This window comes from Natator depressus, chromosome 3 (assembly GCF_965152275.1).
Source record: "Natator depressus isolate rNatDep1 chromosome 3, rNatDep2.hap1, whole genome shotgun sequence".
Lineage (NCBI taxonomy): Eukaryota > Metazoa > Chordata > Testudines > Cheloniidae > Natator > Natator depressus.
Window position 1 is genome coordinate 141,119,811 of NC_134236.1, and position 15,386 is coordinate 141,135,196.

Consider the following 15,386-nt stretch of genomic DNA (forward strand, 5'->3'; position numbering starts at 1 on the left):
TCGCTGTGAACTTACTGACTGTGATCATGTTCAGTTTTTTTCCCCCTTTTCCAGCTTTGAAAAAATTATTATTTTAATTATTTGTACTTTTGTTTTCACTCTGGACTGCTGCAGTTCATGCTGTTTCAAGCAACCCTTTAAATCTACTCAGACTGCAGCAATGGCTCAACACAGAGTGACATGATTGCCACAACAGGCCTTTGCCCAGCTGAACCAGAATCTGCTCCACAATGCACACTGTTGGTCAAAAGGTTCACATCAGTTTTAATATTTAGCGATTTAAATTGTACATGACTAGTCTCCGCTTATTGGTCTGATTAATGAATATTTACTTTATGGGTGATCCTCAGACACCTCGTTGAAGATCAGAGCGTTATTGTGCCAGATGCTATAAACTTATAACAAGAGACATGCCCTAGTGCAAAGATCCTACACTCTAGGATGACCCATTTATAAAAGGTCAATGGGTGATCAAATATATATGGTTCCTGTAGGGGAAGGGTGTCAAACATACCTCCATGACATATATATTTAGACATAATCAGGTTATGCAGCAGCTAAGCTTCCATTTTGAAAATAGTAAGTTTCTTTCTCACATGGCTTCAGAGAGAACTTTCCAAATGTGAATGGAGTGTAAATTGAGGTCATGCTGTCTCCCTGAGTCTGCAAGATAGCCTGAAGCAATGGCTCAGACATATGGACTCCCCCTATCCTCTATTAATCTCATTGGCGTGTCAGCTCTAAACTCAAATGATGGCACTTCAGTGTCAACATTAACTAACCCAATGTGGAGCATTTTAGTGGATGGAATAGGAAAGGATTGGGAGTGAAGCCCTTGGTGGTGGGAATTGGTAGTTGCTGCAGGGAAGGAAATGCAGAGAGAACAACAGTGGAGATGCGCAAAGACAGAGAAAGAGGAACAAAGGGCAAAAGTAATGGTGGCCTAAATGGGGGTATATTGTTGCACAGGGATATTGAATCTGACAATGAACTGCTCAATAAATAACAAATGCAAGTTCACTTATTACACAAACAGCATTCTCCCCATTTTTCTCTGTACAAACATCCCCCTGATCTCAGTGAGAGATAGTCTGTGGACTGAGGAGTCTGTGACGTTCTGCATTGATATCCTAGCCCATACATTATTAAACATGGAATCCACCCCTCTCTTCCAAAAGAGTTTGACACACTTGCTTTAGGGCCATGTGTTTTCAAAAGTCTCATTGTAGAATTTGAGATTAGTGGGACTTCCAGTATTGGAGATGACTGAGAAGGACATTCTGGTATATCTTTAACTAAGACAAACCAGAGGATTTCAGAGCGTGGTTAGTGGTGGCATTTTCTGGGCTTAACTCAATTCTCACTTTAACCTTCTTCTAAAGGGCTTCTCTCTTATTAAGCTATTTGTACATATTTTTGGTGAGCCTAATTTTCAGAGGCAGCCTCTATTTTTGCAGGTGCAATCCATAACACTTGCCTAATTATCTAATTTGTGGGCACAACCCACAGATTTATGGGAAGTTACTCAACTAAGTGCTTAGAAAAAGCCTGGAGTTTATCACAGGAGCAAAACAGTGCCCAGGACAGAGCCTGTTTTGAGGGGCCCCTTTAAATGTCAAGGCCAATATCTACAAATAAGGCAGCATTTTTGTATCCCTCAGTTGCACATCATCTGTACGCAACAAACAATCCAGATGAACTCTAGCATTAGGAAACAACTAAACGTATACCATAATACACATAAACTATTCTTTGATAGATTTCTCTTCCTGCCCTCTCATTTCTGCCTCCTTCAATACCCTTCCCACTGCTCTGGAGCACTTGGAGAGGGGAAATCGATGACCATTTCTCCCTGGCAAGAAATCTCATACATGGAGCTGCACAGAAATTGACAGCTGTTTCACCAGCTGTTTATCTTGTCACCTACAGCAGTGAGTGCTCTGTGGGAATAATAAGAAGAAATAGTTGGCTGCAGGACTGCAGCCTGTGGGGGATGGACAAAGGCTAACAAGACCCAGGAGAATTTTCCCCATCCCACCAGCCCACATTTCAGAGGAGAAACATTCAGCACCCTCCACCCCCCAGTGCTATGGTTAGCAAAAGAAATTCTACCCCAGACTTTTAGGGGCTTCACTGGCTCCATCTGACATCTCACACAGTCCCCAGTCATCAGAGGAATTGAGCCACCAAGGAAGGGAAGGACATGGGGACCAGGAAAGAGATGGAGAGGCAGGAGATGGGCAAATTGAAGGGAAGATATTTGGGTAATACAAGGAAAAAACAGAGGAAAGGAAGGACAAATGATTAACAAAGATGGGAGAGGCTTGACTAGGGGAAAGTAGATTGTAGTTACATAAAATTACCAAAGGGAAAAACATGTGTAACACCGACACACTCCGGTTGTCAGTGAGCGGGACTCGTCCCCTGGGATCTCCGGAGCTTAGTGGATGAGCCTCTACTGTATGAGATAAAAGCCACACAGCCCTTAGTTAAGGCGGTAGCAGACTCATTAATCTCTCTCCAAGTGGTCTCGGTGCCACTAGATGGGACAGAGCACCACACCCAGGAGGTGTGTGTGTTACACGTACAACCTGACAAGAGACAGAATTATAACTGGAAGAAGTGTCTTCAATAGAAAAGGAGATGTGAAAATCATACTTGAAGGGAAAAATTTTAAAGTCATAATAATAGAACAGTTAGATCAAGGGATATAGACACACTAAAACAGAGGAAACCAAAGGAAAAAAGACTAAAATGGCAAGAAGGCAAGGAACAGGGAAAATGAAGAAAAAACAAAATCTAGTGGGACATATTGAGTAAAATTCATACCTAGTGTAAGTTGGAGCAGCGCCATTGAAGTCAAAGAAATGTACAAGTTATCTTTACATTGTCACGACACTAGAGAAAGTCTGATGCCAAAATGTGATCAACCAAAAATGCACAACTACTTGCTTTTAGGTATCGGGGATATGAATTTGAAGGAGGAGGGGGTGACAGACATTTTTTATAGATGGTCATAAGAGTCTAATAGTCCCATGCTTGTCTGGGGGAGGATAGGCTGCATTTATCCTCTAGGGTAAGAGCCATTAATTTGCAGGAATACATATTTTATACATTGCTGAAATAGTGATGTTTGATTTTTTTAAAATTTGTTGTGTCTTTTCCTTACTTCTGTTATGAAATATATGAGCACGTTGGAATCCTATAGGCTTGATGGAACTAGGCCCCCATTTTATGCTCTGCAGCTAATCTAGGGCCATGTCTACACTACAAAGGGCGTTTGGGGTGCAGGCAGGCTGCCCCAAGGCTGGGGCCAGAGAAGAGAACTCCACAATCCCCACCCAACCCTCTCCCCGCCGGCAGCAGTGAGCTCCAGGGGAGGGGGCCCCCCTCTCCTCCCTGGAAGCACACTCACAGGGCACCGTCACTGCACGTGTACCTCAGGTCCAGGAACCCCACCTCGCCTCCCCTGTGGTGGGTGCCGAGGGGGGGGGCGGGGAGAGGGCTTCCATCACATCCAAACATTGATGGAGCTGGGCCCCCTTGTTTGCATGAGAATGAGTACAGGACAATGGCACTGAGTACTGGCACTATTTTCAACAGGCGGTGGGAGTAACTGCTGAGAGTAACAAAGGCATAGACAGCACAGGTGCGGCTACCGTCCCAAAGCTGCCTGGACCTATATGCCTCTCGCCTATTGACTGCAATGATGCCTGCCAAAGTCATCGCAGAGTGGCGTGGGAAAGTGTGTTAACACACAGGAAGAAATAAGTCAGCCAGCCCTAGAAACCTTGAGGAGTCAGTGTACCTCCATGACAGTTTCATCAAGATCTCTCAGGAGGATGCAAGGGACATCCCTGTGTCACCAAACAAACTGCTCCACTTGCACCCCCATCCAAAAACTTACAGGGGAATGAAAAGCAGGTAACTCTATATCTGGTTATTGTACCACTACTTCTTCTCGTATGAGTAAAAGGAAGAAAAGTCGATACCTGTGTCCTGCTATTTAGGTCTTGGGCTGGGCGCCATCTTTACATTTAAAAATTGTAAGGAAAAATGCATGCACGCACTTACCAGAGGTCCCTTCCTTTCATCAGGCTCATCTGTGCTCGGCTGGTGGGACTGGCTGGACTGTGGTGGAGTCTCAAACAGGTCCTGGCTCGTTGCATAGCTGGACCCCCCCACACTCACCCTCTGCCACATGTTCACAGTAGGGAGTTGCAGCTCAGGCTCCTTGGAGGTAGCTACAGCGGTCTGTGGGGGGCTCTCTGCCAACTATGCCATGCTGCTTATTGTAAAAGCAGCAGGTCTGTGGCTCAGAACCAGATCAGTTGTTGTCCTCCCTGGCCCTGTGATATGCCTGCCACAGTTCCTTTGCTTTCTTGAGGCACTGCTACTGGTCCTGTTGTATCCCTTCACCTGCATCTCCTGTGCAATCTTTTCATAGATGCCATATTTCTACGACAGGTCTGAAGCTGTGCCGGACCAACCTCATCTCACTGCAGGCCCAGGAGATCCAGCATCTCCTGTCTACTCCAGGCAGGAGCATGTCTAGAGCACGGAGTTGGCATGGTCAGCTGGGCAGTTGCTCACAACAAGGGACAACTGCTAGGTGTGCTCACCAACCTGGGCAATCAGGAAAAGGCATTTCAAAAGGTCTTGAAGGGCAGGGAGAAGGGGGTATAGCTTCTGATCTCCGTGTGTATGGGGAGACTTTGGCAAACCAGTAAAGTGCCTGAAACCACTATGGCTTATTGCTAAAAGCAGCCAAGTCAGCAGGCTGTAAATTGGCCATTCAGCACTCTCAGTTTGACCAAGGCAGGAGCTGGGGGGAGTTTTGGGTGCCACAGAAAGGGCAGCTTGATCCCGCGTCCTTCCTCATAAGAATTGTGTTGAAGTGGCTGATACATGCGTTTTCAAAGAGTAGGATGTGCCCCAGGAATGTCTGTTGGGGCCTCAAGGCTGAAAACTCTGGAAAAACCCACACCTGCTTAATCAATAATCAGAAGGAACCTCTTGTTTGACTATTGAAACTGCTTACTTAACAAGTTTTCTTTAAGGGACATGTCATTCTATTACTAATGTATAAATAAGGGGGGAAAGTTTGAGGTAGTTGGACTCTTTTTGCAGTCCCCACCAGCAGACCGAAGATTTGGCCACCGGAAGCCACTCGAGAGCCACACTCAGCTTTGGTAATTATCAAGGGTTGGGGGTGTTTTACTAACCTTTTGCGGACGTGTGTAAGTGCTTGAGACTAAGTAAAGTTTAGCTTTAAGTGAAAGCTCTCTTGGGTTGTCCTGTTCGTGCCAGCCATCTATCGGTTGGACGGCCGTGTCTCCCCTGATTTATTTCCTGACACCGTCTTGCACACAGTAAAAGTTACCAAGAGCTTTGGGTTGAAAGAACCCCAGGTAACACGTGACCCCTGGGCAGCAGAGTTCACAATCGTGACAAGGTGTTCAGTGTTGGTCACTGAGGAACAGCTGCTGGAGAACTGTTAGGAGCGACACTGGTCATGCAGTGCCTACACTCACTGTGTTGAGCTCAGGACATTGACCATAGCTCACTGTTCTGGGGATGGTTTTACTGTGTCATCATAATGGAGCACTTGTATCAGCCAGAGACAAATTTTAGGGTTGACACAAACACAAATACGTCAACAGAAGTCAACTTGTGTGGATCTGCTTTGTAGTGTAGATGAGGCCTAAGTGTAAAGGGCAGCCCAGAGGTATATGAACTACCAAAACATTGTACCCTTTTTACTTTAAATCAGCTCTTTAAAATCTTCTCAATGGCAGTGCATTTATGGCAAAATATAAATAGCTGCAACCTGGTGCCTCACGGGGCCTGGTTTGACGAATACCGCCAGCTGAGGAGGACTCATCTGTTTGCTCAACCAGCACTGCCTTCCAGATAAAGTGTGTTTAAAACGGGTAAAACGGGGGGAATGTTCTTCCACTGGCTGATGGCACATGGACCCAGCTGCAGTCATTGCGAGGCAAATCAGTACTGGATTCCATTACAGACTCTCCATTTCACACCCACAACTTTGCATCTCCAGGTGGATTGTAGTTTACAGTAAATGACAGGAAACAAATCACTGGTTAGGTAGGTACTGATTTTATTATTTATTATTATTAATAATTTGCAGACAAAGTGTTCAGTTGTCTCTTCAGTTACTGGGGGAGGAAGTGTAACCACTTTGTTTGCAGCAGCTGGACGCATTAAGGATATAGGCCTAATAGGCAAGATCTCTCAATGATCCCACTCAAAGGTACTCTTCTGCACAATCAAAGACATTGATTCCTTTGGACTTTTCCCTCTAGTGTTAGCTAATGCAGCTGCAGGTCACTGGCTAAAAAGAAAAGTGAAAGAGAGTTTGCATGTAAGTCCCTAGCAAAAGAAATGATTCTTTGGCTCATATACTATGGCTGGGGCTCCAAATCTAGGAATTAAAGAGCAAGAGATGCTAGTTTCCAAGTGTGTGAGATCCCTGCACTGGGAGTGCTCTACCCACACTTGAGTAGCAACTCATTCTAAGCACGAGTGAAGGCCTGTCAAAATAGCTTCATTTCAAAGGGTTAATCTGTTTTAAAAGATCAGGTTGCCCAGACTATCATACAACACAGTCAAATCTCAGTAACTATTACAGGTAATAGCGTTTTAACCCTTACAGAGGGCTACACAGACATACAGTTGGCTTCCTGTAACTGGTTCTGCGTTGCTCAGGTGCTCTCTCCTCCGCTGAGGCACTATGACATAGCTGCCCAGAGCAAACGGAAACATACGTGGTTAGCTAGTGGGGCAAGTGTGGATGCCCAAACATGGGTGTGATAACAGAAATACTGGTGTATGGACACATATTGAACCATGGTACTTGTAAACTGGTTAAGGTGACTCTGCCTCTAGTCTAGGTACATCACAGCTAAACACTGTGGAATGGACAGAATGTTATTTCATACTCCAAAAACAGGCCCAGGGCTGGAGCATCAGGAGGTGTATTTTGGCACTTGTCCACTGAAGTCACCAGTGCTACAATGATTTACGCCCACCGAGGATCTAACCCCAAGCACTATCATAGAGCAATCCAGCAGACTGACAAAGGTCCAGAAGTCTCTCTCAACCTAGCTCCTGCCTTTCTTGCAGGGACCAGACTAGCTACAGACAGCTACAAGCTACAACACACCCGTGTATCGTCATTTAGATGTTCCCAATCACTTCTAGACAAGAGAAACAGCATAGCTGCTCCAGGAAATTCATTTTAGACTTTCTGCATAAACTTTCAGATTATAAACCCCTAAATTACAGGGCTAAAAATATATTACAGCCTAATTGTGCTGCTGCATAACTGACTAATAATATGGCGCCTCTAGTTTACTGATGGAAAAGTCCAAGATATAAATACCTAAACACTTTTTGCTAATATTATAGTAGGTATTTCTAGTCGACTTTTAACTGAAAGCTCTAAAAAATGTAGAGGCGATAAATAGGCCAGCTACAGAATGTGTGCGCTAGCCACAGGTTGAAACAAATCAATCTACCCAAGCCTATAGGTTTGCATGGAGAACTGCAATAACTCAAGTGCCTAAAACCTTTATTAGCCCAGATAAAATGGGTGGACATTATTGTATTGCTGCGAATTATACCTTGTAGGACACGCACACAAATGCTACGAATTACACCTGGTAGGACACGCACACAAATGCTGCAAATTATACCTGATAGGACACGCGCACAAATGCTACGAATTACACCTGATAGCACACGCACACCAATGCTGCGAATTATACCTGATAGATCACGCACAGTTCGAATCTAGGTTGAGGCACAGAAACAAAGTCCACAACTGCAGAGTTCCCAAAAGACACTAAGTTTATTACGCTCGAGCGTGGTGCCCCCCTGCTAGCCGGGGGGGACCCTGAATACAGATTATACAAAGGTTATATACTTTTTAGCAAAGCATGTTGCCCTCGTGCATCGGAAACCTTAGCCAATAAACAAACCCTTGTCTTATCTACCACCTATCCCTGCTTGGTGCATTCCTCGTGCTATACCAGTATGTTAATTACACAGCATGGTCCTAAAGCCATGCATCAGTAACTTTTATTATCAGAATGGGAGGCCTCACATCAAGGACAAGAGACAGGGAGTTAGAGACTAACAAAAACCAGATACTGGGAGTCAAGGCAGGCTGGAAACAAGGAGGAGGATTTTCACAGGGATTCAGTATCTAAGGATCACTCCTCCTGGTGTATGATGTGCTGGCATTTAAACAAAGGTGGGCCCCAAACCAAAATGGAGTCACATGTGCTAACTTTTTCTTAACAGTATTCAACACAGTGTAACGGATAGGACATGGGGCAGCACCGAATAATAAATTTTAAAAACAGCCAAGAAAACATTACTAAACACTTTTGACACACATACTGAGGGATAAGGGGCAAATCTGATTTGCTAGAAACATACATTTGACTGAGCCCCGGATCTTTAACAAGAATTCATGGATACCTTAGATGTTTAAAAGTATCAGCATTCATGGACCAAATGGCTTTTATTATCACCAGGATAGCTACTGTCACTCAATGAGTTTTTAATTTTTAGCAAAATCTGGTGTCAGCATTTTCTAGTAAGCTGTTTCACAAAGATCTTTGTGAGCTCCTTTCCCCCATCAGCATGGATAATAGTGCTTCCAAGGGTTCTGAGAAACTGAACTAAGGATTGTAAAATGCTTTGAGAATTGTAGAAGGAAGGCATCACCGAAGGGCAAACTTTTATTATTGTTTCCTTGGAATCATTACCTTAGACTGCAAAACCACAAATGATATGAATGCTCATAAAATAATCCTGTCCAATTCAAACCTCACCTTGTTGCTGCAGTGGTGCCCTCCCCTAGTAGAAAGCCTGAAGGAAGGTCCCAGGAACTAAAAAAACTCCACAAGTTCACCTCATTCCTCTAAATTCTTCCATCGAGGCCCGGGTTCCTTGCCCACCTCCAGCAGCTTTCAAATCACATGGATCTCCAGAGATCTATTTGTGTGGAGGAGGCCCTGTGCTTTTACCCTAGCTCTGGGAACTTCTGGCTCCACTGAATCCTTACAGCCAGGGAGCCTCCCAGGAACCTCCCCTAAGAGAGGAGAACACAGCTCTTGACTGCCCTTTGTAGATGTTCTGTGTGGGTCTGGGAGTGACTATAGGAAGAATGACATATGTTGCCGCTCGTTTATCCTGCTTTGACTCCAGAAAGGGGAAACAGTGTTGAATTGATGTCGTTTTTTTCCCCCGTTAGTTTAGCCTTAAAGTCTACATTTTGACTCTTTGGAAGAAAAACATTAGTTAGAAACATCCTTCTATCTTGTTTTTTTAATCATATGGATACCTCTACAGATCCATTCTTTTTCATGTGCACTAGACAGGTTTCAGTCCTGTAAACTGCCCTGCGGGTGTGGCACTGTATTCCCCCGCCCAGCCCAAGAAATTTAAATAATTGATTTCAAACACATTGAGACTTTGGGCAACTAATTTTAAAAAATTGTGCTATTGTGAATTTAGACTGCAATCAATAATGAACTAAATTATAAACGCTATTCATAAACACCACGGCTGGTAGGGTCTGGTATTTGAATTTTACAAAACTACTATAGGTGAAAAACAAAATATTGAAAATGAAGGCCCTGATCCCGCAGAGAAGTTAAGCAGGTATGTAACTTTACTCACCTCAATAGTCCCATTGACTTCAATATGATCACTTGTGCCTAAAGGTAAGCATGTGGCATAAGTGTTTGCCGAATCAGGAGCTAAAACAGTATTTTTACTAAAACACTATTTTCTCAGTGGCATAAAATCGATCTCCCTTCAAACCAAAATTGCTTCATTGTTAACAATGAACATGTTTAGACTTTCAGTGTATTAAAGTTATCAGGTACGTTTTCATATCAACGGGCCTAAATCTTGAAAACAGGAGCCTAAAGTTAGGTTCCTAAATATCGGTTTAGCAGCCTAAGGGTGGGATTTTCAAAAGTACCAGAGTGATTTAGGACCACAGGTCCCACTGACTTCAAACTACAAACCCTGACAGAGCAGTACAGCCTGGTTGAAGCATTTCAGTGTTCTTGACTTGGGGAAGTTATATCAGAAGCTGGTGTTGGTTGAAAATTTAGCACAGACTGTTTGCTCCTCAGTTTTCTGTTTCTGTTGTTCTCACAAGAAGAAAGTTAATGAGGACCTTTTTTCATTTTAAATGTGAAACTTCTTAGAAAAAAATCTATGTAAAATCTGAAATTCTACTAAAAATCAGGAAACGAATTAAAGAAACAAATACAAAACATCCACCTTAGCCACCAGCATAGACAAAAAGCCAATACAAAAATGGATGCTGGTGGACAAGAGTTTTGTAGGAAAGAATTTGTCAGCTGCAAGAAACGACAATAAGGGCCAGGAAAACAACACAAGCCAAGTTACTCTGATTTGTGCAATTATTTTTTATTCCACCACTTGGAAAGAGGTCCCCATAAATCAATACTCTGCCACCATTAGAGCGTGGTTGGTGAACATGAGTTATGCTGTGCTGTGCACTAATGGGTGGCTGGTAATGTAGGTTTCTTGAAGTACTGATGGATTATGGCAGGTATTGTCCCCTGAGCAGTACATTTTTTATTTTAATCATGCATTTTTAAAGTTATTACTGCCTGCCATGGAACTATGCCCCAGTTCCAATTAACAGTAGCCCCAGTGATCTTGATATGAGAGCTGTAGAGACCAAAGAAACAACTTCTAAAATAGAGTGAATTTGTAAACACCAGTGTGAATGCTCTGGAGTGTAGCAGACTTACATTACATGACTGTTCGTTAAAAATTAGCTACTTCAGTCCCCAAGGAGAGAAGGGGAACCAGACCCCCAGCCTGCACCCACTTCCTGGGAATATTCACTTTCATTTCAATTAACCTCAAAATGTCTAGCCTCCAGTTAGGTCAGGGATTACAACAATCTTGAGCAGCGCAACAGCTGGTTACATTCTTATATGTATGATTTATCCTTATTACATATAAGAATGTAACCAGCTGTTGACCCCATGTAACCCCGAGATAAGTGTGGAGAATATAGCACCACAGAGGACTCCCCCGTCCTGCCTGGTCAGCTGTCCCGAACAGCCAGAATCCTCTGGAGCCCCTCCGCGTATGCTAGGTTGAAGCGTAAATTCTTCCTTCCTTCCTTCAATAAAGCGTAGTTTACTATTCTTAGGCCTGAGTGTCCTCCTTTTGCTGGTATTTCCCCCCCACCCCCACCCTTGTGGGCACAACAACATACACTGTAACATCTTTCAAGAAAGAAAGACTATCTTTCTTACATTTAGGAAAATGCCATTTCCTAACTGAGTAATTTAATCTAAGTTCCAACAAAGCAGAAATACCTGAACCTTCCTAGTTCTAAACCACTGAATTACATATATATACACATACATTATATAAAGTTCCAGAAACACTTTATTTAAAAATGGAGTTGTAAATGCAAATAACAAAATAACATACATAATAAATGTAACAAAAATAAATAAGGAGAATGTGTCCATACAAAATAACACAGTAAATGCAAAACGCTTATTACAGAACAAAAGGGTGTAAATGCCTGAATGAACAGAAACAAAATCTTGTGCGGAGAGCCTAAATTTTTCCTAAACCATTTCCTATTTTTCATGTGTCTGGGAAAAAAATCTGTTCCCAAGGATTAAACAAAAGAAAGAATTGTGATGGTGGTTTTGGTGCACTAATTTTTCAACACCTGACCCTATTTTCAATTTATTTTTGCCCTTCTGCACCATTTCAAACATTTCCTATAGCCTCTGTAAAATAATGGAGTAGAATATTGAGTTGTACAAGAAGGATATTCTATTTTCTTTTAAATTTTAAACAAATATGAAATCCATTATACCACAAATTACTGGTTTTCTTACATCACTACAAAAATGTTTTTGCATTTTTATTAACTGGTCCAACTTTTTAGTGACTTCTGAAATCCTGTACAATTAAAAAATGTACAGAAAGTATTTTAAACATATGTTATATAGGATTATTGCTGAACTACTAAAGACCATTTCATAAAAGCTGCAAAACTGTATGTGTAACATTAATATACAGAGACTGATGCAAACGCAGGGAAATTCCAGTCTACTAGTTACATTTAACAGAAATAAGATTCCTCCAAATTAGTGTTCTGGAAATACAAGATCATTTACTTTTATTTTTATTATTTCCAAATGTTACGTTACTGGGACAACTTATATAGAAAATAGGTTTATGTAAGATATTTTAAATAGACTTGCTTTTCAGTGGTATAAGCAAGAAATCTACATTAGCAGTCTTCTTTCAGAGTCCTTTTAAATGTATAAGACAGAGACAGACTTACGAGAATTCTAAAGGAAAATATACAGAAGCAATTTATTTGCTTGGGAGTGAAACTGTTGATCAACCAAGTTATGACATCTATCTCCAAGTCTTCGGAAGAAAATTTTACCCCTCATGATCATTCCAAGAAACACACATCGCTTTTGTAAACTTACGTTGCATCTGAATTGGCAACTTAGTATGAGAACCCATTGCCTCAATATGCTTTTAAATGTCCCACACAGTTGTACGTGTAAACTTGTTTTATAGTTTCGACAAACATTTGGAGAGAAATGAGATATTAAATCCTTCTACTTTCATTCAGATCAAAAAGACATTTTGAACAAGATCAAAAAGTGCCAAATTGTCCTTTCGGAAAGTGGAATAAAAACACTGCTCTGTTGAAACAAGTACAGTATTATCAATTTTCTATGTACATCAGAAGACTGACTCCTATTGATATTGATATGTTCACCTACCACTCCCAGCAAATTCTTAGTGCAAACATAATAGTTGAACTTCGTAAACTCCAAGACAATTTACGCAGCAACAAGGTTATATAAATCACAGAACTGTTTGAAAATTTCAGTACGCAAGAATGAATGCTTTGCAATGTCTGTCTTATCTTATACACTAATGTGTTATTGTACTCAAAGGCAGTGTATCCTATATAAATCCTCTTATTCAGCATCAAACATAACTGTTCAATAATTCTATACAAACTATAATTGAAGAGGTCCGTTTATAGAACAGCTTGGCACAGGAGACTTGGGGTTTCAGTAACATTGGATGTTAGTCTGCTTGCAGGTAACCTTAAAAGCATGGCTCTTAAAAAGAAAAATCTATATAGGGAAAGACTGCTGATATAATTATGTTTGCAAAGCACACAACCACGAACGGCAAACCTGCCACAATCTGCTTTTCTACATTGGTATCAATGCTCATCTGTATGGTCTGAAAAGGATGTGCATGACAATCAAAGCATCACAGTTAAAGAAAACTGGTTTAACAAACCAACTGCAGTTTGACCTTTTTTTTTTTGTATAAAACCAACATTATGACTCTTCATTTATTTCTAGACATTCCATATTGAAGGTAATTATGACAACAATTAAAAATGTCATTCACGCACACTGGGATCTTCCTCCTCCCCATCCGGGTTGAACCTGTTGAAATGTATACTGAAGTCAGGCTTGGATTCAACATTGTCAGATGCAGCTGGAACAGAGATGACAGCAGGCCGAAGAGCCCTAGCTTCTGGTTGACAGTTTGGTTGTATCGGAGCGCGGGTACTGTGAGAAACAGGGCTGGACTTATGTTTAGGTTGAGCTGGTAAGACAGGGCTTGTGAATCCCAAGTTGCTCAGAGCATCCAAAGTACCATCAGGGTCAATCATAGCATTAATCACTAAACCACCAAGGAGTGGGGGGGGAGGGAAAGAAAAAACAAAAACGAAGATTAGGGTTTTGTGCTTTGAGAAAAACAACTTTTAAAGTCTCTTTCATGCTTTTCAGCATTTGAATTCATACACATCTTTGATTCCCTTCCCCTGGGTTAAGAGTCTGCAGAAAACCCATTAATATCAATAACTCAGCACTGTTCTGTTTCATTTTCAGAGTCTGAATGGAAATGATGATGCAAAGGTTTGGTTCTATTCATTATTTCTATAATGCCAGAATATTGACAGATGCTGGCCTTTTGTCTGCTGGACCTTATAAAGTAATTACGTGAACACAAGAACATGATGGTGACTGTAGCTTGGTATGTTACCTCTGGCAGAAGCCTTTTCATATATTAAGCCTCAATATTTCAGAGAAACTATACAAAACCTATACAATGCATGATTTAGTTAGAAAAAAGAGAGGGTGAACAATCTAAGACTAGCTGATAATCAGCTTGTATCTGGTACCATGAGGGCCAATAGCCCTTAAACTGTAATGGCAGATGCAGTTCTTATTCACATACAAGGGTCTGTAATTTGTAATATTACTAAGATATTATATTTCCTTCAGTAATACCCTATAGTAGTAAATTCCAAAAATTGATTAAATGCTGCATAAAACAGTAATTTTTTTTACCCATTTTAACTGACTACATTAGGAAGTGGGGAAAACTGAAGTACCTAATAGAGCTTCACTGTACAATTAATTATTTGATATGTTCATTGTGTATTTTTCTGCTTTCCAAACAGAATTGATCTATGTTTCCATAAGGTCGAATTTGATTGTCTGAGCACCTAAATTATCAGTGTTTTAATCTTTGATTAAATGTGTGCCCACTCATACATTTTGTTACCCTTCTCAGGACCTCATATTTCTAAGTTTTTTAAGGTAAAGTGACTTAACCCAAACACAGTAATCAATGTAATAGATTAATAGGGGGTTTAAAATCAAATCAGAATACAAACAAAATAGCAAATTACAATACAACATACAAAAAACCAAGACAACACAACCCAACATCACAAAGAAATATACATATACATGGACCATCACTCCGTCTCTCCCGTTGAAACTGCTCTTCACCTCACACACATTTATGTGTGTACACATTTTATATATGTTGTAGTGTAGGTTCTCTTTAATGTAGTCAAACTCAGCTAATTAATAGTTTAAAGTTGCATTTATTTATTTTATCAGTGCAATATACATGTGATTCACTCTTAGCAATGTCTGCATAGCAAACTTTTATAACTGGAGCATATATCTCCACTCACCACACATCCTCATAATAGTCTTGACACAGGAAAAAGCAACACTTTAGCCATTTATTTAGTATTTTGGTAGCGCCATGTATTATCAAGAAATTATTCAGTACTGTGAAGTAGAGAGGACCATGTAATTTTAAATATCACTTTTACAGCATTAATCTGGAAGTCCTTAATTTTTGGACATAATCAAATAACCTGTTTTAGACACTCCCTACACGCTGCACTCCTACTATATTTTTCTTTCTTGTCCTGAATTGTTCTATGAAGATATTAGTGCCTTGGAGAGGTCTTGATTTAT

The 15,386-nt window shown here is 41.1% G+C and overlaps 1 protein-coding gene across 10 annotated transcripts in view; it reads right to left on the minus strand.

The window, feature by feature from the left end:
- Positions 1–11,458: 11,458 nt before the first annotated feature.
- CEP170 (centrosomal protein 170) overlaps positions 11,459–15,386 on the minus strand; it is a 190,815-nt gene continuing 186,887 nt past the window's right edge. For 8 of the 10 annotated variants that reach the window (XM_074948913.1, XM_074948909.1, XM_074948914.1 and 5 more), the window contains one exon: positions 11,459–13,785. In XM_074948913.1, coding sequence (XP_074805014.1) covers positions 13,499–13,785 — 287 coding nt within the window. In that variant the 3' untranslated portion in view covers positions 11,459–13,498. The remainder of the gene's footprint in view (positions 13,786–15,386) is intronic. The other 2 variants (XM_074948917.1, XM_074948916.1) reach the window with 2 other exon arrangements.